The sequence below is a fragment of the Apodemus sylvaticus genome, chromosome X (genome assembly GCF_947179515.1).
Source record: "Apodemus sylvaticus chromosome X, mApoSyl1.1, whole genome shotgun sequence".
Classification (NCBI taxonomy): Eukaryota; Metazoa; Chordata; class Mammalia; order Rodentia; family Muridae; genus Apodemus; species Apodemus sylvaticus.
Genome location: NC_067495.1, coordinates 102,315,790 through 102,342,398, shown reverse-complemented (window position 1 = coordinate 102,342,398; position 26,609 = coordinate 102,315,790). Strand labels below are relative to the sequence as shown.

General features: G+C 39.4%; 1 protein-coding gene and 1 non-coding gene across 4 annotated transcripts in view; both read right to left on the bottom strand.

Annotated features, from left to right (window-relative positions):
- Mid2 (midline 2) overlaps positions 1-26,609 on the bottom strand; it is a 103,920-nt gene that overhangs the window by 65,963 nt on the left and 11,348 nt on the right. For all 3 annotated transcript variants that reach the window (XM_052171031.1, XM_052171029.1, XM_052171030.1), the window contains exons 2-3: positions 22,899-23,614; positions 8,791-8,886 (exon numbers count right to left, since the gene is read on the bottom strand). In XM_052171031.1, the coding sequence (XP_052026991.1) occupies positions 8,791-8,886; positions 22,899-23,558 (756 nt within the window). In that variant the 5' untranslated portion in view covers positions 23,559-23,614. The remainder of the gene's footprint in view (positions 1-8,790; positions 8,887-22,898; positions 23,615-26,609) is intronic.
- Positions 21,862-21,966, bottom strand: LOC127675863 (U6 spliceosomal RNA). Its single transcript, XR_007975551.1, has one exon. It is a non-coding gene; the product is annotated as a U6 spliceosomal RNA (small nuclear RNA).

Genomic DNA, 26,609 nt, shown 5'->3' with positions numbered 1-26,609 from the left:
GACTTAAGTATCAATGGAAAGAATCCCTTAGATATTCCTGTAGAATGGCAGTGACCTTTCACCTACTAAATAAAAACTAGTTCCCTTAAAAGCTGAAAAGTGCCAGCTCGCTGATCATCAAACGTTACTTTGTCATGTTTGTAGAAGTTGCATGCATTTTTGGTAAAAAGAGCCATCGGACTGAGATATACAAGTTTTAGGTGTTATAATTTCATTACTACCATGTCTCCCCAAGGAAGGCTCCAGTATATATTTGCTGAGCTTGAAACTGATTGGAAGCCATACTGGAATGACTGACCTTGGCCTACCCCTCATATACAGTAATGAATATGTCTGCAAGTCCTAAAGTCAAGAAGAGAATCTCTGGCAATAAGTGGTACCCTAAGGAAAGTGTTGACAATTGTGCTCTCTCTCTCTCCCTCTCTCTCTCTCTCTGTCTCTCTCTCTCTGTCTCTCTCTTTCCCTCTCTCCCTCTCTCCCTCCCACTATCACTTATGGCGCTTTGACCTTACATACGGCCCACAGTCATGGGTGCTTTACCCTACCTTTAAGGCCCCAGTAGAAAGTATATAGCTGATGAAACTGTGGTCCAGAGAACCTGTCTGTCTTAATGTTACGCTACTAGTGCAACCACAGTCCATTCAGCTCCAAAGCTACCATAACACACTGCCATCCAGGACCTACACAGCATGTCTAAGAGAAGCAAGTTGTAACACTCAAAGCTTTGGAGCTGGTCCTGTGTGGGAAGGGTGGCTGGATGCTAAATTGGGAAGGGAAGGTTGGACATGCATGATTGGAGGCAGGAGATCTGATTCCTATTGTTAGGCAGTAGTAATTCCTGTTATTTACCCAGAAAAAGAACAATAAACACCTAGGAGATTGCATATGTGTATATGTCCAATTGCTCTGCATGTCAAAAGCATAATAACTAACAGTCCATCTCTCTCACAATCAAGCTCCTTCCAGCTTGCATCTCCTTACAGGTTGCTTTCTCCTGGACCTCTCTCAATCTATCCTCCTCTTTGCACATTCCCTTCTCCTTCAAAGACCATTAGTATCCTCTTTGATGTCTCCATAACAATGGACTCTCCAAAGTTCCACATCAGAAAGGCTTCTTTTCCTTTGACATTTTGTGTCTGTTTCTGATGGCTATCATCCTCTCCTTCCACCGTTCCTTCCATTTTCTCTCCACTCCCCTCCAGAGTAAATTTCAGTTCTTTCCACAGATTTATAATGTATTCCTGATAGTGAAGTTGTAAATGCATATCATACTTTAGTAGCCTCATCGAAAGTACCAGTCTATTTGCTTGAGGAAGGTCATTTTGATGCTCTATTCTGAATGGCAAACAATTGGGCAAAACATCTGCCTCCCCCCACACATTCTCTGTGGCTTCAAGAGCCACTTAGACAGTGGTAACTTCCAGTGTTTCCTCTTTCCAAGACCTTCCTCCCGGCATCCAGATTCAGACAGGCAGCTGTTTACCAGGCATTTCCTATCCAACTTTCCTATCCAAGCACAACAAACCACCAATGTCTAAAAGGAACTCCTTCTATATTTCCTCATCTAGTTAAAAGGAATAGTTGTGTTCATTCAGTTACCCAAGGAAGAACTAATCTGTGGATTATCCTAGTCCTCCCTTACACAATCATCCACGGCAGAGCCAAGTAATATTAACTCTGCCGTCTACAAAAGAGTTGATTTTTATTTTATTCCTTCCTCTATAACCTTACTGTCACTACCTCTGGAAGGCCTTTCATCTTTCCCTATGTCACAGAAGATCTGAAGATTTAAGGAGATATGGTGATAGACTTTCCCTGTATTAGTGACAATGGGAGTAGTAACTTGGGACCTTTAACTCCTGCTCCAATTACCATCCCACAATCTTGGCTACTTTTCTTCTTCTTCTTTTTATTTTTTTTTATTTTTTTATTTTTTTATTTTTTTATCTTTTTTTTATTCAATATACATTTCAAATGATTTCCCCTTTTCTGGCCCCCCACTCCCTGAAAGTCACATAAGCCCCTTCCATCTCCCTGTTCTCCCACCCACCCCTCCCACTTCCCTGTTCTGGTTTTGCCCTATACTGCTACACTGAGTCTTTCCAGAACCAGGGACCACTCCTCCTTTCTTCTTGTACCTCATTTGATGTGTGGATTATGTTTTGGGTATTCCAATTTTCTAGGCTAATATCCACTTATTAGTGCATACCATGATTGATCTTTTGAGACTGGGTTACCCCACTTAGTATGATGTTCTCCAGCTCCATCCATTTGCCTAAGAATTTCATGAATTCATTGTTTCTAATGGCTGAATAGTACTCCATTGTGTATATATACCACATTTTTTGCATCCATTCTTCTGTTGAGGGATACCTGGGTTCTTTCCAGGTTCTGGCTATTATAAATAGGGTTGCTATACAATAAATACAAAGAACTCAAGAAGTTAGACCCCAGAAAACCAAATAACCCTATTAAAAAATGGGGTACAGAGCTAAACAAAGAATTTTCACCTGAAGAACTTCAGATGGCTGAGAAGCATCTTTAAAAATGCTCAACTTCATTAGTCATTAGGGAAATGCAAATCAAAACAACTCTGAGGTTTCACCTCAAACCAGTCAGAATGGCTAAGATTAAAAACTCAGGAGACAGCAGGTGTTGGCGAGGATGTGGAGAAAGAGGAACACTCCTCCACTGCTGGTGGGATTGTAAGATGGTGCAACCACTTTGGAAATCAGTCTGGCGGTTCCTCAGAAAACTAGGCACGTCACTTCCGTAGGATCCTGCTATACCACTCTTGGGCATATACCCAGAAGATTCCCCAGCAGCTAATAAGGATATGTGCTCAACTATGTTCATAGCAGCCCTACTTTTCTTCTTTTAAAAAAAATTTATTGGATATTTTCTTTATTTACATTTCAAATGTTTTCCCCTTTCCTGATTTCCTCCCTGGAAACCCCCTATTCCATCCCCATCCCCCTGTTTCTATAAGAGTGCTTCCCAACCCATTCCCACCCCCCACACACACACACTGGCATTCCCCTACACTGGGGTATCAAGCCTTCACAGAACCAAGGGTCTCTCTTCCCACTGATGCCAGATAAGGCCAACCTCTGCTACATATGCAGCTGGAGCCATGGGTCCCTCCATGTGTATCCTTTGCTTGGTGGTTTTCTAAGCATAGATTTTTATCACACATCTGCTTAATATCATTTCACCGATCCTTAGACTCCTAAGAATAAAGTCTAGACTTTATCTGCCCATGATGTACAAAGCCCTTCATTTTCTAGGTCCAAGCTATTTCTTCAGATTTGTCTCTTTCAATGGTTCTCCAATCTCAGATTTGGTAGAGTCAGATTTCTGCTAGTCCCCTGAATAGCTCTATGCTGATCACCTTTCTATATCGCTGTATTCGGCCCCTTCAATCACTTATCTCATTTTTCTGGCAAAAGTTTATTCATTTTCAAGGTAATTCCACTTTCATTTCCACTTTGCATCCTTTTCTAAGCCCCTCAGGCACATCTGGATGTTTCTTCCTCCATGCCAACCCGTCATCTTGCATTTGTCTTCATTACAACAAGGATTCTTTCACATTCAATTTGCTACTTTGTCTGACAGGTTCTCAGACAATCTGCATGTGCCTTGGAGGCAGGAACCATTTTCTACTTATTGTTATACACCCAGATCATGGGTACCATTTCCCCCTGCAAGCTGACATTTGCACCTTCATTAATATCTCTGCTGCCCACCTCTCTAGAGGGCTATTTTTTCCCTCCTTCAGCATTTAGCTGAAATGCATTTTCTTATTTAAAAAAATCTCCTGATTGGATGCACTTTGCTGTAATTACTTATTCATTTTTATTATATCCTCTGTATGTGTGTTCAAATGGCTTAGATTCTATTCTTCCTTCTAGTTCAACTACTTCATGTATTTAAGGATCACTGCTGAAATCATGATAGCACTACTTTTAAAAGATTATTTTCCTTTAAAATATCTATTTTCTTTCCACTCGAAGAAACGGTCAGACTCCAGTTAAACACACCTTTACCCATCCTAAACTAAGTACCCAGGCAATAGAAGCAGAGACAGAAAGCCACCTCAACTTTCAAGACCAAAACGATGGATATTTCCAAAAAGCCATTGCAATGAAGAACTGGTAGAGACATAGAGCTTAAATCCCTCAATGCAAGGGAAGTGCTCCTCCCACCACCACCACTCTGTCCTAGTACCCTCTTTCCAGTGCCTTTATTCTCCCTTGTTCCTTGTCCTGACACTGCAGTGCACCCCAGTCCCATGAAAGGCTTGAGAAGAGACAGATGGTATCAACTTGCTCCCAGAGCATCTAGGATCAGCTTGGATTGTAGCAGTTGAGAGGAGTAAGTAAAAGAAAGTGGCTCACAAAATGCTCAGCAAAGCTTTTGTTTGTTTAAGGCACTCGGGGTCTAAAACCTCAGAACAAAAGTGAGAGGGGATATACTACCTTCCCTTGTACTGTGTACTCAGCGCTGCTTTAAACTCCCATTTTCTTACTAGAGGCTGTGCTTTCCCTAGCCAGACTGTAAGTCCCTGGAGATTGTCAGCCAAGTGTTTTTTTTTTGTTTTTGTTTTTGTTTTTTTTTTTTTTTTTGTATTCTCTAAACCTTTCAGCACACCACATACATAGTGTATGCTCAATAAACAACATTGACGCACTGATTGGTACGTAGTTAACTATTTTTTTCTCTGGCAAATTTTCAGGAATGTCAAAAGGAAGTAACCATCTGTTGGTATACATTTTCCCTTAGCTATGCGTTATACAGACATTTCCTTTGGAAAAATAAACAAAGGATGCTTGATGAGCCAGAACAAAGAACTAAATATAGAGTTTAAGTGGCCAGAGTATCAAGGTCAAAGCATGTCCTTCCTTAACCAGATTAAAGGAGAGCTATGGATCTGCATAGCCCCATGAAATGCTTTCCAACTATCTCTTTTCCAGCCCCAAATGAAATGATTTTCCACTATCTGAAAGCTGAGCCAAAAGTATAAGCTAAAATTTAGCTAATAAATTTCTGGTCATCTTGATCTGTTTCTGTAATAATAGGAAGACTCCAGCTTTGTTTACGTTCTGTGAAGAGAATAGGGAAGAGAAAGAAAAACTAGGATGGGGAAGCAGTATTTATGGACTCTTTATGAAATGTCAATCTGTGACAAAAACACTCTCCAACAATAAGGAAGGGAAACAGGTTTGGCAGGAATATAACCTATTCCTGTTCTTGCCAAAGTGTTGTAGCTGGCATCCGCCACCACCGCCAATGTGAAGCGCTTAAATTACACTGTGAATATAGTCATTCTCTACAGACAAATCTGGATAAGATAAAATGGGGGGGGGAGAGTCCAGACACCATTCAGTGTCTGGCTCTCATAATTAGCATTATCCTGCTATTTATTTCAGTGTATAAAGTACTGACGAGTATTCTTGAAATCTCAAGTCCCTCATTTAACTGCATTACTAATCCTGGGGCTTGTCCTGGAGCCTTTTGGACATACAGGCTCTGTGTTGAATGATTATAATAGGTAGTCTGGATGCACCCTGTTATTAAAGGGGAAGGTAAGGGCACATCTCTAAGCTTTCAGAAGGAATGATGACATAAAGAACAGCCCTGGACTGTCATGAACCATCTTAGAGGGGCTGTCCAGGACTGAATCTTATAAAAGAATCTTATGAATTCTTTAGTAAACTCCTACAATATACTCTAATCATACTTGCCTGCAAACCCTTTCCCCAACTCCTACCAGATTCACTGTTAGCTCCTCCCAACTTCATTCGGGACAGAATCCTAAACTGAACAGACTGTACAGTAACTCCTAAAATATACCTAATGCTCAATACTATTATACTGCCTCACTGTTCTTTGCTTGTTCTCTGTGTTTTTATTCCATTATCTATTGCTCCTGAACAGGTGTGACCACATCAGAGTAGATGTTTTACAGTGTGTAGGGAGTATGCCGAAGCTATTTTCTTGTGCCTAACATGATAACAAAAGCTGATCTTTTGTGTAGCCAGATCAGACAGTGGCTCATATAATGGGATATAACAATCATCTCAAAGGGTGCTACTCAAATAAAGCTACTTTGCTGGATCACCATGGGATTCCCTCTTAATCTACTACACAACACATGGTAATAGTAGCACTACTTCCTTAAGGCACAGGTTAACTTCTGAATGCTAACTTTAGGAAGCTAATTTAACTATCACTTCTTGAGCTGTGATCTTGCACCATGGTATAGCACTTGCCTAGCATGTGTTCTGGCACCCAAAGAAAGAAAAACCATCTGCTATCCAATGGCCAGAGTGCATTCTCCCCTACAAACACAATGATGGATTATTTTATGAGGCCTGTTGCTACCATATCAAAAGAACAGAGCAAATAATAAAAAGAACTATTTTAGTAGGTGGAGCTCGGGGAATTCTATGGAAGAGGGGGAGGAAGAAGCCAGAGAAGTCAAGGGAACCACAAGAACACACACAGAATCAACTAACCTGGGCTCATAGGAACTTACAGAGACTAAACTACTGTTCAGAGAGCCTGCAAGGGTCTGACCTAGGCCCTCTGCATATATGTTATGTTTATGTAGCTTGGCATTTTGTGGGACTCCTAGCAGTGGGAGCAGGGGCTGTCTCTGACTCTTCTGCCTGTTTTGAGGACCCATTTCCTCCTACTGTGTTGCCTTGTCCAGGCTTAATAGGAGGGATGTTCCTAGTCTTGATATGCCAACTTGATATGCTGTGTTTGGTTGATAGCCCTGGGAGGCCAGCTCTTTTCTAAATGGAAACAGTGGAGGAGTTGATGGAGGGGCGAGGATAGGAGATAGGAGGGGTGCTGGAAAGAGAGGAGGAAAAGGAAACTGTAGTCTGGATGTAATATATGAGGGAAGCATAAACAAATAAACTGGCAAACAAACAGGAACTGGTTTCTAGCATGGCCTGTGAACAGATAGAATGCTATGCTTAGATGCCAGGATGATGAATTTCCCAGGAGTCAAGAAAGTCGATTTTAGAGAGATTCTAATACGAAAGAGCAATGAGAAAAAGTGTAACTTTGCTCTTTTGACTAGTACTTTCTCTACGCTTAATAGTCTTGATTAGAATGAATACAATGATCGTTTTATTTTTAACCACACTTTATTCACTATTATCTATTACTCCACTGTCAATCATGCAAATTCTAAGCTGAGAGACCCCTTACCCAATCTTCTGCTCACAATATTCTCTTGTCCCTTCAGCAGTACAGATTTCTTACACTATAATCTAACAGCATAATCAGAAGCTTTGATAAAATGTAACACAGAGGGATTCTGACTGGTTGAAATTACTCCTAAATAACTTTCTACTTTGTCTCTCCCTTCTTGGAAAGATTGAGACACCACAGAAAAAGAACAAAATAAAGTAACCATTGACAGATCCATGACCTGTGAAATCTGGAAAGGTGGTGAAAAAACACAACGTCATTTCAAGTTTACACTTTAGAAGGAAGGATGCTGATGCAGAGGTCCTAACCAACTTACACTCATGTACCCAGTCAGTTCATAGAAGAGGCAAATCTGGAATTCAGTTTTCCAACTAACACTCCAATGATCCTTCTTTTCATTCTTTCTGCTTCTCTCTGTACCCACATCATCCCATTCTAGTTTCACATATGAGCTTCACCGGTACCCCAGGTACTCTATACAGAGATGCCCAGTGGGGATTATACGCTAGAGATGTTCATCATTTAAGCATATTCACTACATTAGAAGAAACCGAAGATTTTAAGAAGACCAAACAATTGGGGGATGTGGATTTACTTATTCATAAGAACTCATTGCTTTGGGAGGTATTCCTCAATCTTTAACGGAATCTTGAACTGGGATTGTGATAAAATTATTTCATCATTTAAGAAAAAAACTTGTTTCTCTTACATTTATCTGCCACACACAAGAGTGAATTATAAGACTCTATATAGAATTAGAAAAAATAGCCCAATCACTGCCCATGAGAAGTCCTATATTTTACTGGTCTATATTAAGGTTTTAAGTATGATTAACAGTTATTCCATCAACTCACACAAAACAAAATAATATATATGGAGTTTCATATATGCTTTTAAGAGAAAGAAGAGAGAATAAAACCTTTCTATTACTCGTTCCTGCCAAGAAGCACTGAACTCTCCTTCTAAACTCTTTTAATATTCAATGTTGGTAATATTTTTAAATCTTAGACTTATTTGCACAGCACTTCATAATTCACAGACAACTTAATAATAGAAATTATTTGTTGATAACAAAAAAGACTAAGTAGAAGTAATCGAAAATAAGTGACAAGATGATGTGTAAGGATATAGCATGGAGCAGGGCTATGGGATGAAGGAAGGAGAAGCTAGGCAGTGGGGAAATAGTGATGACCAGAGAGAGTGGTTATTGAGTGCACATCACCCTACCCTAAGGATTCATGATCTGCAAACTATCTAGTAATGACTTTGTAAGTGATAACATCATTTGATGAAGGATCACTTCCTAGATGGTTCTCATACCATCTAGTGTTCAAAAGGACAAGAGCTCCTCTTCATCGGTTGTTCCCCACAAACTATCACCATTACCAAATCTGAAAAATCACCCATCTTTCACCTTTCTTCGATCAAAATTGCTAAAGGCATGAGAGATCATCTACACTACAGTTCAGTCCTTTACCCCAAACAGCTGGCAAAATTGAAGTCCCTCCACAGATCACCCAGTTCAGATCCAAAGAAAGAATTGCGAAGGTTACTGGTACATACCTCAACTTGCTGGCAGATCTGGATTAGTTTGGCCATTTGATTTTCTAGTTCACTGTTGCGCTTAACCAGGTTGGTGAGGTTCATCTCGAGAGTTTGCTGCCATCACGGAGGGTATGAAGCCAGCAGGAAAAAAGGGAAAGGGGGGAAAAGAACAATGAACTTGAGAACTGACATAATATGGAAGTCAAGCAGCCAAAAGACTGAGCTTTCTACCTCTTTCTCAAGGAGGAGACATAAAGATGAGACAGATCCTCATATAGCCCGTGTTGGTTTTACACTTAGTGATGTTCCTGCCTCAGCCCATGAAGTCCTAGACTTGTAAGTATATGCTCCTCCATGGATACAGAACTGATGGTCTCACACAAGTGAAGCAAGTGCTTTATGCTGAGCCACACCGTCAGCTCAATAGAGTTGTATTTGATACTTACCAAGTCTGCTACCGGCCCAGAAATGTATACTTCTGCCCTGACCAGGGAAAAGGTGCCGTTCATAACTTTGAAGACTGGTTTAAGAATTTATCTCTAACTTTTCAAACCACAATGTTCTGCATTTTTATTTATAACATTATATACTTACAGGCATGTCTATTCATGAAAAATATATTGTACCTTGAATGTGCTATCTACCAAAACCAAATTTTGTAACTCACAGTTTTTCTTTCCATAGAATTTCAATCACAAAGCATGATTCTATCTAGAAAATATCTATTCCCCATCATTTCCTGGTATACAACTCCCTTTAGGCCCACATCAGAAACACTTTGCATGCATTTTGAGCATAACATAGTTTTACTAGTATGTATAACTCTAACATGTTTTCAGTTCAGCAATGTATTCTCTCCCATTCCTTGTGTGAAAACTAAAATATGTCTCTATATATTGATCAAGGATGCTCATCTTTCCCTATATCCAAATGTTAGCTTTGAGAGCTGCTTCCCCTGATCTCAGTACATATTACTTTCCTGTCCACTATCTCAATACTTCACCAACTGTTCCAAACATAATACCCCAACTTCCTGACCCTCACTCTGGTCCTATTCTTTCCCTGAGTCATGCTCACTGTCTCTCATTGTCGTCTTCATGTTGCTATGATTTATAGCTGTTCAAAGTTCATTCTATGGAAAGAGGGGGTTGGAAGGCCACTAAGGAGTAAAGAGATTTAGATAAAGAGAGGGGACTTGTGATCTTGGATCCTTTCCTGTCTAATAAGTAGTTATGACTCCTTAATAACTTTCGCATTGTTTTTGAATGTGCTGCAAAGGTTATATGATTTCACTTGTTCTCAAATGGGATTTTGAGAACCGGCTAAACTTTTGTTTCCCTTCATGTCACATTGTGATGGTGAGATATGTTCCATAGACTCAGGTATTTTAACAGTTTGGCACTGTTGGGAGAGGTTCTAGGAAGTGCAGTCTTGTTGGAAGAAGTGTGTTACTGGGATTGGGGGTTTAATAAAAATGGTCGCATAGGCCCATAGGAATTGGGACTATTAGGAGGTGTGGTCTTGTTGGAAGAGGTTTGTCACTAGAGGCTAGTATTTGAGGTCTCAGAAGCTCAAACTAGACCTAGTGTGACAGTCTCCTGCTGCCTGCCAATACAGATGTAGAACTCTCAATTACCTTTCTAGCACTATATATATGCCTGTGTACTGCCATGTTTCTTACAATAACAATAATGAACTAAAAGCTCTAAAACCTTAAGGCAGCCCCAATTAAAGGTTTCTCTTTGTCATGGTGTCTCTGCACAGCACTAAAACCCCAAGACCATGAGCATTGAAAGTCTATGGCCTTACCCCATTTCTAGTTTGCTCTCTTTGCTTCTCAGAAAAGACAAAGAAGTGACTTCTCAGCTTCCTACTCCTGTCTCCATGTCTGCTGCTTGCTGCCAGGCCTCCCCCATCGTGATGGCCTCTTATCCCTCTCGAACTGTAAACCAACATATACTCTTTGTTCTCTAAGTTAGGTTTTTTTTTTTGGCTTGGTGTTTTATAGCAATAGAGAAATCTCTAGTACACAGATCTATCTTGATTACCTTAGCTTTAGTTCCCTGGAAATGACCCATGTCACCCCTGCTTTATTTCATTTATTTCTTGAGGTGTCTTTCTCATCTGTCTTTCATTCTGTTCCCATCTAAATCTATGTTCGCAATAGAAGGGACTGGGGAAAGGAAAAGGGAACAAATGGCAGCAATCACTGAATCAGGCACAATCACTAAACTAAAGAGATCTTAAAAGGACAAAGAAGAAACGACAGCTCAGAGATTTACTGCAACAAAAACATATTGCGCATCTCCTGTATTAAAGGGCAGTGACTTTAAAGATGAGGAAATTAAAATAGATCTTGAAGTATGAGAAGGAATTTAACAGAGATGATGGACGGCGTGGTGTTTCAGGCACAAAGAATAAGATGAGCAAAAATGAAAACACAGCAGCCAGAGTGGTGGCACACACCTGTAGTCCCAGCTACTCGGTTCATTTGAGCCTAGGAGTTTGAACTGCTGTTCAGTTACTATGTACTAAACAACATAGTAACACTTCCACTCTCAAGAAGAAATATAGTGTGTATGTTCTGGGATCAATAAACAGTTTAGTTTGGCTAGAACATAGGGTACAAGAATGGAAAAGGAGCTTGAAGCCTTGTTTTTCTGAGTATGGTTGTATACACCATTAGTCCAAGCACTTAGGAAATGAAGATAAGCTGATCTATGTGAGTTTCAGGCTAGCTCGGGCTAGAAAGCAAGTTCCAGGCAAGCCAATACTGCGTAAGTAGAACCTGTCTGGGGCGGCAGAAAGCCCTGTTTTGAGGATTTTGAATGTACAAATGAGTTGGTACCTATTTGCTTTAGCGTTGAGTAAGGAAATGACATCATCATTTGGGATATTAACTTAGCAGGAATATGGGAAAGAGAAAAACAGGAAAGCCTGGGAGGCAGGAACACTGGCTGTGAAGATTCTGCAATATTCAAGGCAGTTACAAATGCACATCTGGGCCAAGCTCAGAGGAAAATCAAGAGAAACATGTTTCAGGAAAAGTTTGATAACTGACAAATGTACAAAGACCACAAGAAATGTGAAAATATATTTTAAAAGATGAGGGGTGGAGTGGATTGGATAATCAGAGGTCACAAGTAACCTTTATACAAGGAGTTTCAGTTGGGTTTTGGAAATAGATGCTAAATCATATGGGCTAAGAGTACATTAGAAGGCTGCAAGCCTACACTCCTCTCCAAAAGTTTGACCATAAAGTGCATAGACTAGAGCTCACTTTGATCAAAGGGGCTAGTGTAAATTAGAGAGGGGAAAGCACTAATAGAACCAATCAGTCAAAGATTTCCTCTGGCTGAGTAGTCTTCATTCCCAGATAAATGGAAATCCCACATATCAAAAATCTAAGATATTTGATAAATAGCTCATTGGTCGAAAAACCCAGAGAAGAAGAAAAAAATCTATTCAAAATTCTGCGTTTCCCACTACAATGTGTTTCCATTCAAACATAGGATTCCATTGGGAGAATGTTTTTGAACAAGTACTTGCAACCTGTTGTAACACTGGCCTTGAAATGGATTTATCATGAATAATTCATACTGCAGAGCAGGACTAAGATCCCTGCTGTGTGTTCCTCATTTATGGCCCTGAACTGAAACTCATGCGTGTACAAAGCTACGGAAAAGAAAAATTAGTGCTGAACACATAATTTGGGGTCTGGTTAGACTACAGGCCTTGGGTTACCATCACAGAATTATGGCAAATGGTTAGTTTGCTCTGGCTCCCTAGCAATTTACAGAATGCCAGTCCATTTTAACAACACAGTTCTAGAACTGACAAGATGACTCTAATTTCAACCTTGCTTCATTAATATGAAAAATGCTTTGAAAAATAAATCTTTGGCTAATGAAAACACCATCTGTTGATGGCTTTTTGCCACTGTTTTCTTACATTATAAGACATAATTTAGGGGAAAACACTGAACATTTATGTCCTTCCGTCATTTGTAAGGAATGAAAGCCTCCTTTCAAATTGCAATTGATTCTCAATAATGAACCTATGCAGAGAACTGAAGCAATGCTGCAGTCTCTCTCCTCACTGCCTCCGAAATACCCAACACTCACAAATCATTTAGAACTAAACTTTCGGAGCCACTCTAGGTTTGAATGACATGATTGATTTGGCCATGGAATTATCTTGTCTATACCATGTCTAGTAAACAAAGTTGATTTGTGTGTGCATGCACACAAAATGTTTTCATGTCAAAATAAACATGTCTCTTTGTGATTGTAACTCAGTTTTGAAGAATCACTTTGTTTTGCTCCTTTCACATGGATTCCAGTTAATGACTGGGCTAGGTTCCCTCTGTCTGAGCCCAGTCAGTACAACATTCTCAAAACAGTTGAACCTTCACAGCAAGAGAGCCAAAGTAGCAGGGGAGATTGAAATGGAGATATCGGCTGGGAGGAAACAGGGACAGGAGGTTGGCAGAGAAAGCAGGATGAAGTTCCCATTTCCTGCTGCAGGAGGTTACCTCTGAGTCTCTCTTCCTTTCCCTTTTGTGAGGGTGAGAAGCCATTTTAGTTTCTGAAACTCTGAGACCCTCTTCACCTTCTAATGACTACATTCCAGCTTGCACAAAATCACGCATGTGTCGAAACAGCACAAAAAGAAGGCATGATTTGGCTGACTCCCATAATTGAGATCGTAAGAGGCCTGTGTTAGCTAAATTGGCAGTCTCCACTGATTCCATTTTCACCCTAATTCCATTTCATTTGTGTTGTATAGGCTTGGCCTTTTTTGAGCTCTACAGTTCCTTTACTAAAGAACATGATTTTCTGTCCAGGAAGCCAGGCACAGACCACTCTTCTTTCAGACAGCATCCGATTTTTCAAAACACCCTCTGTGACTCGCCTAAATAATTGCTTTTTTAAAAGAAAAATCTCACTTCTTTAGAGACAGGTTACTTAAGGTAACATTCTTCTTTTTTATTTACTCTCTCAATAAACTTAGTCATATATTTTTAGAAAAACAGATCTGCATTAAAGGAAGAGAGGTTACTCTTACAGCACAGAGCCAGTCCAACTCTACATCTGCCATGCTCCATTCCATGGAGGCATATGGAGTCATACACATATGAGCACTTTACACACATTGACAAGACACGGCAAGTCTTAAAACCTGGAAAAGGGTCCATCTTTTCTGTTTGTTCCATTAAGACATCTAGTATTGCCATCAAAAGCCTGTTTTCTGTCTAGCTTTCCAAAGGTATATTTTCTATACCTAGTCAAGATCACAACTTTGGGGCTTCAATATGGGAACTGAACCCTGGGACAAAGGTAGGAGTGAAAAAAGAGAAAAGAATCAATCCCAAAATTAAGTTTTTAAAGATTAAAGCAACTTCCATATATCTCCATGCCTGTAATTTAGTCATGAAAAGCAAGAGACAGATGGAAATAGAAACTAATAAGGTAGGACATAGGAAACATGGAGTAGATGAGGAACAAGGACCAGAAATGACTGTTTGCATTAAAAACTGGGGAAAGTAAAATCATCATCACCATCATCATCATGATCACCATCAGGTCTAGGGATAAAACTCAGTGGTCCACACTATTCAAACCTCAGTATGGCAGAAAGAAGACAATTTACAAAAAGAGAGAGTGCTGAAATATATGTGTGGGGGTGTGGGTGTATGTGTGTGTAGTTATATATATGTGTGTGTGTGTCCATAATATATACACACACACACACACACACACACACACACATATCCATCCTTTGGTAATCCCAGTACTCAAGAGACTGAGGCAGGAAGATCATCCGTGAGTTCTAGTCAACATAGTGGGAACCTGTCTCCACAAGCAAAGCAAATACTTGAGTCAGTGCTACCACTCCCAGACATCACCCTTTTTATCTTTTCAGTTTTTTTCATCCTATCCATATATAAACAAAAACCAGAAGCCAGAATCTTAATATGCTTTGTAGTTCATACTCTACCTTCTTCTTCTCTTCCCCAAGTGTTTGTCTTAGAAATACTTACTTTGCTTTTGCTTCAGTCTGTCACTTTATATATCAATTACATATGGCCTTTCAACAACAGAACACACCATCTGGTCGACAAACTGAAGCCCACATCCTTATGCCAGAGTTTATTCTTTCCCCCAACACTTATTTGCTGTTGTAGAGACATAAGCTATGTCCTACAATGAGATGCAGATGACCTTCTAGATTGTCTATCACACAGGCCAACTCCACTTCAGGTCTGTTAGAAAATGGCAGACTCTTGAACACGATGAAATGGGTTGTCACCCTCCCTTCTTTTCATTCAGATGTCTTGCAAACAGTGAACACAGACTCGAACCTCCACTTCTGTTGTGACCAGGAATATTACTCGAACCATTCTGCAGGCTTCCCTTCCTCTTCGGATGCATGCCAGAGTTGAGTAAATATTTACCTTAAACAGGTGAATTTTACTTGGACCTTCTAAATAAACCTAAATGTAGTATTTATTTTAATAACACTCTCCATAGTGAGTGAAAGCCTCTGAATTCCATTCTCCTTGCATTGCCCCTCCTCACTGCCAATCTTTTGGCTACAATATTTGTCTTTCTCTTTCATCTGTTCTTCCTTCATATATAATTTCTGACCATGAATGTGCTGTGAGAGTCAACCCTTGACCCCCTTCTCGGTTTGTTTTTGTGTGGCTGACCCTCCATTCTGAAGCCAATTAAATCTACTCCTCTAGCCATTTTTCAAGCACACAAAAAGCTTGCATTTCAATTCCTTCTAAATCCTTAGCCTTACAGATCTTATAACATTCCGTTGGCTCCACCTGCCAGATGTTTGAACACATTCTGTTCTCTTAACCAGAACATCCTCGTTCCCTGACTTTGTCCCAATTCCCCAATAAGGAAGTCTAAAATCTCCTACTGTCGTTCCATGGCTCTCATAACTTCTTGTGCTTACATTATTTTGTAACCATGTTCTTAATTGTCTGTCTCTCCTTCTTCCACCAGGGCTTGAGATTAAGCTGTGTTTATCCCTGTAACATCTTTTCCGTTGCCTGGCATCTAATAGGTGGTCAGCAAATATTTGACAAAGGAATGCTAACTGACCCATAATTACATGTTGTCTCTTCCTAACTTCTTTATTTCTGTCTTCAATGCCTTTCTTTTTTAAGACATCCCCAATTCAAGCATTCTTCTTTAAGTCTCTTCATCATGTAAAACTATTGCAGTCATTTATCAAACCCTAGTCAGTCCTTTCCTCATGGAGTCTTTCCAATCTGACCCTTCTTCGATCACAAATCCATCTCCAATTCTCAGTTCTGAGTCTGATGACATCTTTTCCCTGTCCTAAGCTCTGGGCTGCAGAGCCTCCTGTGCAAATCTCTATCATGTTAGTAATCAAATTGAATTGGATTTTTCAATTGATGTGTCTGTCTTCCCTACTAAGCTCAAAGCCCTAATGTGACAGACTGCCTTGTTTCTTGTAGTCCCCACTCCCGCCACAATGTCCAAAATGTTCAATAAACAAAGTAAGTGTTCATTAATTGTAAAATGATTGAAGGAGTCTCTAATCCAAATCCTCGATGCAACAGTTAAAGGTTCTTCTATCATCAACTGAGACAAAGAAAGAGGCATCATCTCATTATATCAAATATTCATGGACTTAAGAGACACTACCATATTTTCATCTTCAAATGCCACTCCTCTAACTTCAGTAATTCTTGTTTCCTTACATGTGTTACATTTATGCAATAGGTTTCTTTGTCCTGCAGTAACAGACAAGATTCTCACCAACCCAAGAGTAATCTGAATCATCCATCATCTTTTGAAGTATGCTCAAAGTAGTGATTTAGCTCAGCCACTGGTGACTAAAAGACCTGTGACAAAACAACCTCAAAACATCAAGGGGGATCACACATAATTGGAGTTTCTACTTGCTAAACTTGCTCTTAAGCTAGAGAGATGACAACAGAAAATATCTTCCAGCACAGGCTCCTATTAATACTACATGAGTGCAAAGACAGAGAAATCGATGAAGTCTTGGAAGAAAAAAAGAATTCAGATCAGTCTTAGAAAGCAGTTTTAGTAGAGATGAAATTAAAATACACTTACTCAGACACCCACATGGATATTTACAGAATCAGACTTTTTTTTTTGCTTGCTTTAGAATCATGTTCTGTTTTCTTGTCTTTGAGACACAGTCTTGCTATGTAGTCCTGGCTGATCCAGAACTCACTATTTAGACCAGACAGGCTTCAAACTTGCAGTGACCCTTCCCCCTTACTGCACCCAAGTGCTGAGATTTAGGCATATGCTAACATGCCCTGGCCTGTGTTTGCTTTTCTGTTGTTTTATTTTGTTTTGATGTTTTGTTTCTAACACATTCTCATGTATCCTAGGGTGTACTCAAACTCACTATAAGCCAAGAATGACCTCGAACTCCCGATCCTCCTTCCTCTACCTCCCAAGTACTAAGACTGAAGGCATTCAACACCATACCCGGTTCTAGATTTATACATACATGTGATGGGGGAGAAGTTTTGAATAGTTCAGAGACAACAGTAAAGCCAGCTTTATAAGCAATAGTAACTTTAGGATCTGGAGTTGAAGGGTGAAGACAGGGTTAGCTGAGAAACCCCTTGATATTATTAACCTTCCCACCCACATTCATCCACTACAATCCACACCTCAACAAACATAAATCCCAACTATTTTTTCACTTTTATTTAAGTTTTGTAGAAATTTTATTAAATTGAGTGTTGCTTTTTCTTGCTATATTTAACAACTGTTATTCTAGACCCAAGTAAACAAGATATAGTAAAATCTTTTTTCCTCTCCTTTCATCTATGGTAACCCACCCTGGTCTATACTGCAGATTTTTCTAATTGAGCATAGAGGTCTGACTCATGTATTAAAGTGACCCTTAACCTTGGATGGCCTAGCTTTAGAGTAGGTTATTTTTGAGTCTCTAACCATCCCTAAGGTGCCTACAGGAAGTCTTACAATCATGATCCCCACCTGCCCAACTTGTCAGTAGATATCACAGACGTTCATCTTCACATACAGTGACACATATTGATAGGCACACCAATACAACGCCACAGAGGCATTCTCGGTCACAGATTCATGCAGAAATGTACACCCTCGTGGATGATGATGCCTACATATTTATGCAAATATACCCTCTTCCAAACCCAGTCTCTCATAAAGATATGAATCTTCTCATGTTTATATTCATACTCATATTGGTTCAGATATAATCAAATGCTTACTGGTACATACTTCAGAGGGTATCTGTCTTAGCCAACTGAAGTGGGTGTCAAGTGGGTGCACAGACAATTGACTGGGGAAAGGCAGTGGCAGAATGAGAGTGAGTGGCAAGACAACAGAGTGACTGAGTGGGAAGAAGGACAATAATCAAAGTGATGCGATTCAACAATACCTATCTTTCCAACCTTTTAACTCTTACTGTAGCTTTCCTTTGAACATTCTCCAAGTCTTATATCTCATTACTCTTTGTCTGGGAATGTTTAGCTCTGTCTCAACGTGTGTGTGTGTGTGTGTGTGTGTGTGTGTGTGTGTGTTACTTTCCAATGGAAAAAAACTTAATCTAGTTCCAGGTAATATACTGTAATAACAAGAGTCTTAATATGCAAATATAGCTACATTTGCAGTGGTGAATTAGAGGAAATAGAATGAGAAAAGGAAAATGTGCTTGTTTATCCTTTCCAGGAAATTCCTCTGTTCCCCCTGGTTTTTATCAGCTACATTTTTGGCAGGCTGTGGGCATGGAAATGTGAAGACATCGCTCTCAAAGAGAATTATAATAATCACGTCTGATTTATACAGATGTCATCATAGGGTTAGGCAGTTGGAAAATCCAGTAATCAAAATGAATAGGCACTTAAAATGAAGGACGTGTCGTACATTTGCTCTGGGTTTGAAAATTGTCAGTAGTTCACAGGAGGCAGTTTTAGACTTCCAAGGTATTCATAATGGCAAGAATGATTTGTATCTACTAAAATGAGAACGAAATCAAACTAGGTGCACTAGTATACTTCCTACAATATAATTATAACACTGGGCATAGTGGTTCTGGCCTATAATCCTAGCACCCAGGGATCAGATTCAGGAAGATTGTGAATTCAAAGTCAGCCTGTGTTACATAAAAACAAAAACAAAACCTTGCCTCAAAAAACTAGAACAAGCAAATAAACAAAACCCCCCATATCATTGTGAAAACATAATTTGTTTGGATTTCTTAAAGAGGTACTATATATGTTTGATGAACACAAGGAGGATACTGAAGAAAGAAAAACAATGTATCTGGCCTCCAGGAATTTATAATGTCTCTGTAGTGTATTGGAGCAGACTTGTGGGGTTTGGCTTGTGCTCTAAAGATCCAGTAGAGTTCCTAAGCAGTTTCTAAGCAGGCCAAGAAAAAACACTGGTGAACGTAGAAAAAAAAAAAAAGCCAGACTGGACATTTTGCATGCAGTTAGGAAGTTCACCCAAGTAGATGAAGCTGGCAAAATTGAGAGTCAGGAGGGGAAAAAATGTAAATGAGCAGCAAATGATAAAAAGCAGATTTTAGAATAGCAAGTTGAAGTCTATCAGGGAGAGAGGCACTGAAATTGGCCTCTTTATATAAAGCCAACATTTGATAATACAATAATATTAGTCTTTTATACAGGAAGGAGCTGGTATAAATAGAAACTCTGAAATATGAAGCAGTTTTTTAAAAAGTGTAGCATATATCATCAACTAAGTGAGGTACATTTAACTGTCAGGACCATGAGTATTGCTTGAATTAATTAAAGTACTGGTAGTCTTCTGAAGGTTGTGTATCCTGAATCTCAACCCTATAGGCATACTAAACAAATAAAATCATAAACTATTATACCAGTACTCCCATTCAAAACAAACAAACATACAAACAAACAAACAAACTACTTTCCCATGACTCCAACCTTTCTTATATACCATAATGGATTGTTTGGTTTTCATTGAACAACATCACAGTCACTAATCCTACCCACGGAAGTTGAATATAAAAGTAAAAAGGAGCACTGCATCAGTCAATGACCATAAAAGTCGATTTGTGTGAGAGAGAGAGAGTCAGTGTAGATGAGAAAGATACACACTATTGTTCTTTCCCTTTTCTGACAGAACTTACTGTTCCTCTCAGAGCCAGGGGAATGTGCTTAAGTAATCTCCCTCATAGCTTCAGCCAGCTAGCTGGCTTTCTCCATTCTCTTTAGGACAGAATCAAGGAATCAAGGTGAACAATCACAAATGCTTTCTAATAAAGAAGTATGTACGTATGACATTAAGGCAGGCTTCTCTGTTTTATGTGAAAAAATAATAGCCTTTTCCACTTGGCACTGGGTGGAGGAAATTCCCAAAGTGTGTCTCCCTCACCTCCCTTTCTCTCTCCTGCCTTCCCTTCCTCCTTCACCCCTCTCTCTTACTCACCCGTGTGTGTGTGTGTGTGTGTGTGTGTGTGTGTGTGTGTGTGTGAGAGAGAGAGAGAGAGAGAGAGAGAGAGAGATCATGCACAGTACCCCCTTTTCTTTTTCAGACAACATAACAAACCACACAGTTGGGAATGATTCAGATGTTTCTAGTCTCCATCCAAAAATGAGCAAAAATGAGCAAAAATAGTTTCCACTTAATTTATAAACAGATTTTTTTCTGCACATTTCCTCAAAACTAAGGGGAAACTATCAAAAATATAGCCATTCTTTCTCCAAAAATTCCTTATTAGTCACAGACAAAGACATCTTTTTATAAAATACACTTGTGTTTCCCCAGGCAAGAGACTAACTAGAACTATAGCTGTACACTGGTGAATGCCTGCTCTATCACCCTATGCTTCTGGCTATTCTGAAATAGCCAGTGTTCTGTAGACACGAGCTTATTCTACTCAGTGTCTTTGTTATCTCAGCGGTACATATGGATGCTGGTATTTCTGTGTGGAATATTTTTCAAAGCCAATGCCTTATTATGATCCTAACACCTGAAAATATTTGGCAGTGATTACTCCATCCTCTCCATATCCCCCGCTCTTCTTACTCCCACCCCCATCTTTTGCCATTGTGAAGCTGAAAGTTATGAAATTATGTCCTCTTCCTGACGCTGTTAATCACGGGCCTACCTACGGGATGTGTAGTTGCTGGAGCATAAAGTCCGTTTCAGAGGGGAAACAGCAGTTAAAAAATGATAGCTGACTCTGCCTGGAGACTGTTTTTCAGGGCCTGTCCAATTACTAAACAAGTCTGTTAACATTCACCAGATCACGTAGTGGAAGAAAGTCTCAATTTATGAAACTTTAAAATGCAAGGCTTGGACTGGACCAGGTGCATGGCCTAACAATTTAATGACTCTAAGAATTTAAGTCAATAATATTACCCTCTGTAGCCCCACAACAATGAAAGTTTCACCTTCAATGAAAGAAAAACATCAGCATTGACTCTTACATACATTAGGTATATACTTGCTCCTAATCAAAAAGCTGAGGTGACATATTGGAAACAATTGATTATCAAAAGAGGCACAAACCATTGTTAAATGTGACGCTCTGAATACTGTGTGCAGTAAATTACAAACAAGAACATGGATCTATTCTGAGTGCTGTTACCCTTACACTAATTTCCATGTAAATTTGAGTAGGTTTACCAGATTATAACAGAAGGAAACCTCCATTCCCTTCTTGCCCTCACTCCATGCTATCTGGACCTTCCTTTAGCCGGGCGTGTGTACACAGTGAGATTCTATTTGGGGGTGGCAATCTTACTATTCATTTAAACACTTTATTTTTGTTAGATTTCATTTTATTTTATAATGAACACATAATTAAATGTGTGGTGATATAATATTCACTGTAGAAACAACAATTGCTTTAAATTACACAGCAATGTGGGCAATTATGCATTTAATTTGTATATAACAGCATCTACTATACATTACAGGTTCTATAGTCCTCCAGAAGTCCTAAGACATTTAACATTTAAAATTAACAAATTTAAACGTTTAAAATTGAAAATACTTTTTTCCATATAATATATTCTGATTATGCAGATATATGAAATGTTTCACAAATTTGTGTGTCATCCTTGTGCTGGGACCATGCCAATTAATCTGCTATCATTCCAATTTTAGTATAGGTCCTGCCAAAGCTAACACTAAACATTTTATTTAGTCTTGAATCTATGTTAAGTAGCTTCCTTCTTGAGAAAAGTTATACCACATATCAGGAAAACAATAGGAATCCTACACCTGACCTTTGTGACCATCAAAGTAAAGCAAAAGGCCTTTCAAAACTTGGCACTCAGGCTTACATTATTTAACATAATTTCACAAAACTGCCCACTGAACACATAAGACTGGAAACTTGTAAGATGGAGCCTGAAAACAAGTGTGTTTTTAGTTTGACTACACCTCCTCATTTGGTGATCTATTGGTGTAAGAATTCGCTCTAAGTGAAGCACTCACTGGCAATTTACAGTGGCTAATGCTAAACACTGTTTTCTTTGCTGTGTTGATGAGGTATTTTGTTTCTTGCAGAGCTGAAGCTAGAACCCAGAGACTTGGCACTTGCTATGCAAGCACTTTATATCACTGAGCCACATCCCCAGACCTTGCACACACACACACACACACACATATACTAATGTCCTCCATAAATCTGTCATCTGCAGAGATACACTCAGACACCTCCACCCACACCTCCAGAGACCCAGCCAAGTGTATGCAAATTAACACACATGCTAATTTCGGAACACCTACACAGGTACTCACATACTAAAAAGACGAGGTAGAAAGATCATAGCAAAGACATGCAATGCACAATGTGTCACAGAGGAGAATGGTTGCTGTTACCCTTGTGAAGTGCACCATGGGCTTACTTCCCCAGAACTGCACATAAATACATAAACACGAGCAGGCTTATGTAATATATAAGTCCCAGGGAAAACGTGCAGTGAGTAGGTTATTCTCTATGAAAATAGCTTGACTTATTTGACTTATAGAAAAAGCGACCCAGTTTATTGGGGCCCTTGCTAACTCTACAACTATCTTCTAAATCAAAATTGTGAGGGAGGGAATACTGCTTACCTTTAGTTTCTCAAATCGATCATTCAGAGAAGCGACCTGATGGTCTCGGTGACGACCCACCAGTTTGCATAAGGCACAGATCAATTGGTCATCAGATACACAGTACATGTTCACCTTCTCATTCTCGTGGTCCAGGCAGGTAATCCCTCGAAGATGTGTGTCTGAAACTGGTTCCACCAGGCGATGACTGGTGAAAGGTTTCTTGTTGGGGTGTGTGGCCCGAAGGCAACGGTCACAGTAGGAGACCTCACAGGTGATGCACGTCTTTACAGCATCTCTCGGAGGGTCCTGCTCACAGAATTGACAGGCAATTCTCTCAGTGGACATGGCGGAGCTAGGCCTGTAAGTCCTCTCCCGGCGGCTCTCACTTGGAGAATTGGGCCCACTGACCGAAGCCTTCTGGAAGCGATCAATAATGTTCTGCAGGGTCACATTCCTCTTGAGGCCATCCAGGCCCCGGTGATTCAGCGAGATAACATACCTGCATGTAGGACACTGGAAAGCAGTAATGGGTTCAATGGATTCACCGGAGCTGCAGCTTGAGACCAAGATGCGGTGGGCGCAGCTAAAACATAGGCTGTGAGCACAAGGGAGCAGAAGGGGGTCTTCAAACAACTCAAGGCAGATTGGACAGGTCAATTCCGACTCCAGTGTTTCCATCTTTAGTGAAAATAATCCTGCTGAGGCATTAAGAACCACAGAGGCCTGGCTCTCACCTGCAAGTAACACAAAGTAAGAGTCATTAAGCATTTCCAAAGAAAGGTGATTGCAGAATAATTATATTGTAACCAATGGAGACTTTCTGCCTGATAGATTCCCCAGGGATGCTTAAGCAATAGGGATTATTGGGAAACTAATCAGGAAGCCTTTCTGCGCCCCACTCTCCTTCAAACCTTCTTTGAGACATTTGCCTGAGGTTTTTTGGGTTTTGTTCTGTTTTCCTTCACCAATAAACAGAAGCAAGTGGTTAGTTACCTCTGTGTCTTGGTTTCCTGATTATCATTACCATCCCTGCTCCCACGCTCGCTCGCAATGGATCATTTCCTCTTAAATTCTCCATTGGCATCTCTTCCCCCCAAGACTGTGATTGTTCTCTATTTCATGTCAAGGCAAGATACAAGGGCTGCTCCTATTTTACATCCAGTGGAAGGAAAACAAAGCTATATTTCAAACTAGCTCTCTCCTTCCTGAAATGATTCCATTCTAAGTGCCTGCATGGAAAAACAAGACAGACAGCTTTGGGAAAATGCAGTTTCAGTGCACAATAATACATTTTACTTCAGAGTGTGAACTTGAATTACTTTATATGAGCACACACGGAAATCTGTTCCATCCTATCTCTAATAAGTTGAGTCAGTAAAGATAAAGGATGACGCCTTCCCTTTCGCTTTCTCAAACCCTAACCTTTGAAAACTCTTTAATTTGGTCAAGTTGAGGTAGGGAAGAATTTCAACTGTGGACTTTATCAGTAACAACTGCTCCTCCTGCTTCTATTTGGTTTTATTGTTACAGATTTGTTGAACTAGCACCTGCCTGTTACAAAATTCGTCCCGCAGGTGTTTTTTTTTCATGCTTTTTAAAACATGATGAGATCAAAATCAAAATCTACCTGTAAATTGTTAAGCTGAACAGCCAGAAATTTTTCAGTCTGGTAACCTTCATTTTCATGCAGACCAAAGAGTAAAAGAAATGTCCCAACTGAAAGTGCTAACAAGTTGGTCACTCTATACATTTTTCCACAGTCATTTCAGAGTTGGACATAAAGATATTGCTATGAGTCTTTGACATTCTAAGTTAGATCTCACTAAGGACAAAGAGAAAGCATATCTCCCTGGCTGAAACTGTTTGTTCTATTAATAAGAGAGAGAAGGGCATCTCTTGATTTTGAGGAGTCTTTTTCATCTCACTAGCATTACAAATCTTCATCAGGACTTGAAATTTTTATTCTTCCACTGATATTTGTTCAAACATTGTCAGTGAGTAGTAATATGTGCATAACCCTCTCAAGGCAATCACAAATGTTGAGTACAATTATATTGAGCACTTAGGTAAAATAAATGCATTCATGAAGGATGTTTCTAAATCAAATCCATCCACTCAATGTACTGAACTAACCAGGTATTTAATGAACCTCCCTCCTACAGTAAATTGGCCTATAAATGGGAAGGGTTTTCTTCATAAGGCAGCCACTCCCAGTTAGGTTAGTAGGTTCAAAGGTTTGTTTAGCTATGTTTTAAAAAAAATGAGACGTTTAAAAAAAAAACTTTATTTATAAATCAAAAAAATGAGATGTGATAATTTTATTTTATGATTTTCAGGAACTTAAACATATTCACCCATATGTCTGGGACCTTATAATTGGATGCCTTTAGAGAAGAAAGATTACAACTTCCACACGAGGTAGGACTGTTTGCTTAGACAATTTCATCTGATAGTCAAATTAAACGTGGGCACAAATGACCTTACACTCTCTGACCATCTTTGCAAAAAAAGGCAAAGTTCCCTTAAATGGTGAATGTTATCATCCAATCGTAACAGTCACATTAACATATATGAATTTCCTACTAATTCTCTCCTCTCCTGGAGAACATCAACAATTTTGTATTTCTAATCATAACACAATGATGCCTGGCACATTGGTATTCAAGAATGGCCAATAACATATTGCTCAGACCAAAAGTAAGAAGGTACATAGTATTTATTGATTATTTATATGTGTTCTAAGTACTATGTTAAGCACTTTCTGTACATTAAATTCTTTCAGTACTGTGAATATGGTATTACTTGACCCATCATATACTTAGGAAAATGAGGTGCAAATGAGTCATTAGTAAGTCAACTAGAAACACAAACCCAAAGCTGAAATCGCTCTCATGCCAATGTCTGTGCTTTGTCTCCTACACCTTTATTCTATCATCTCACCTCCTTCACTGAAGTTATCTTGACTAAATGGCCGGTTTCCGCTTCTATTTTTGTCTCTCTGTCCTTCTGAACCCTCTGCCTCTTTCTGACTCCTTCCTTTAGGATTATCTCCTTCTGACACTGTACTTCCATTACAACTCCTTTCAGAGTATCAAGCACTCCACAATGCCTGTGTTGAAAACTACCTAGGTTGGTCAGACATCACAGAAAATCACTGAATCATTTACATGTTCAGTGAAGGTGCCACAGCTTCCCTGTCTTAAGAGGGTGCTATATAACCTCTTCCATATGGAGAAGTATCTTCCTCAATTTCATATGAATCCCTAAAATGTGTTCCCAAATCAGTATGATCCTCGAACCTCACTATAAAATTAAACTTGGGGCAACGCATTCTGGGTCACAATGGCCTTATATAAGATCAAAGTAGGAATTTTTAACTAGAGGTTTCTGGACTTCCTAGAAATGTCTGCAGTGTGTGAATGTCATTGCATTTGTTACCAGAAGAGGATTGTTCATAGCTTTCAAAGGACTCTTGGAGGTATCCATAATGGTAAAGTCTAACATAAAAAACAAAAACAAAAACAAAAGAAAACAAAAGAAAAACAGAAAGGATAGACAAAATGCAGAAAACTACTTAAATAAGCCACATTATTTTATTTTTACATAACTGCAACAAGTTAAGTAAGTTAAGATCACTGATGTCAAACTGAGGCTGACCTCAAATTTGAGGGATAATTTTTGCAAGACCCTCAAACATTTGTTTATTCATTAGGGCTCCTGAGTCTCATT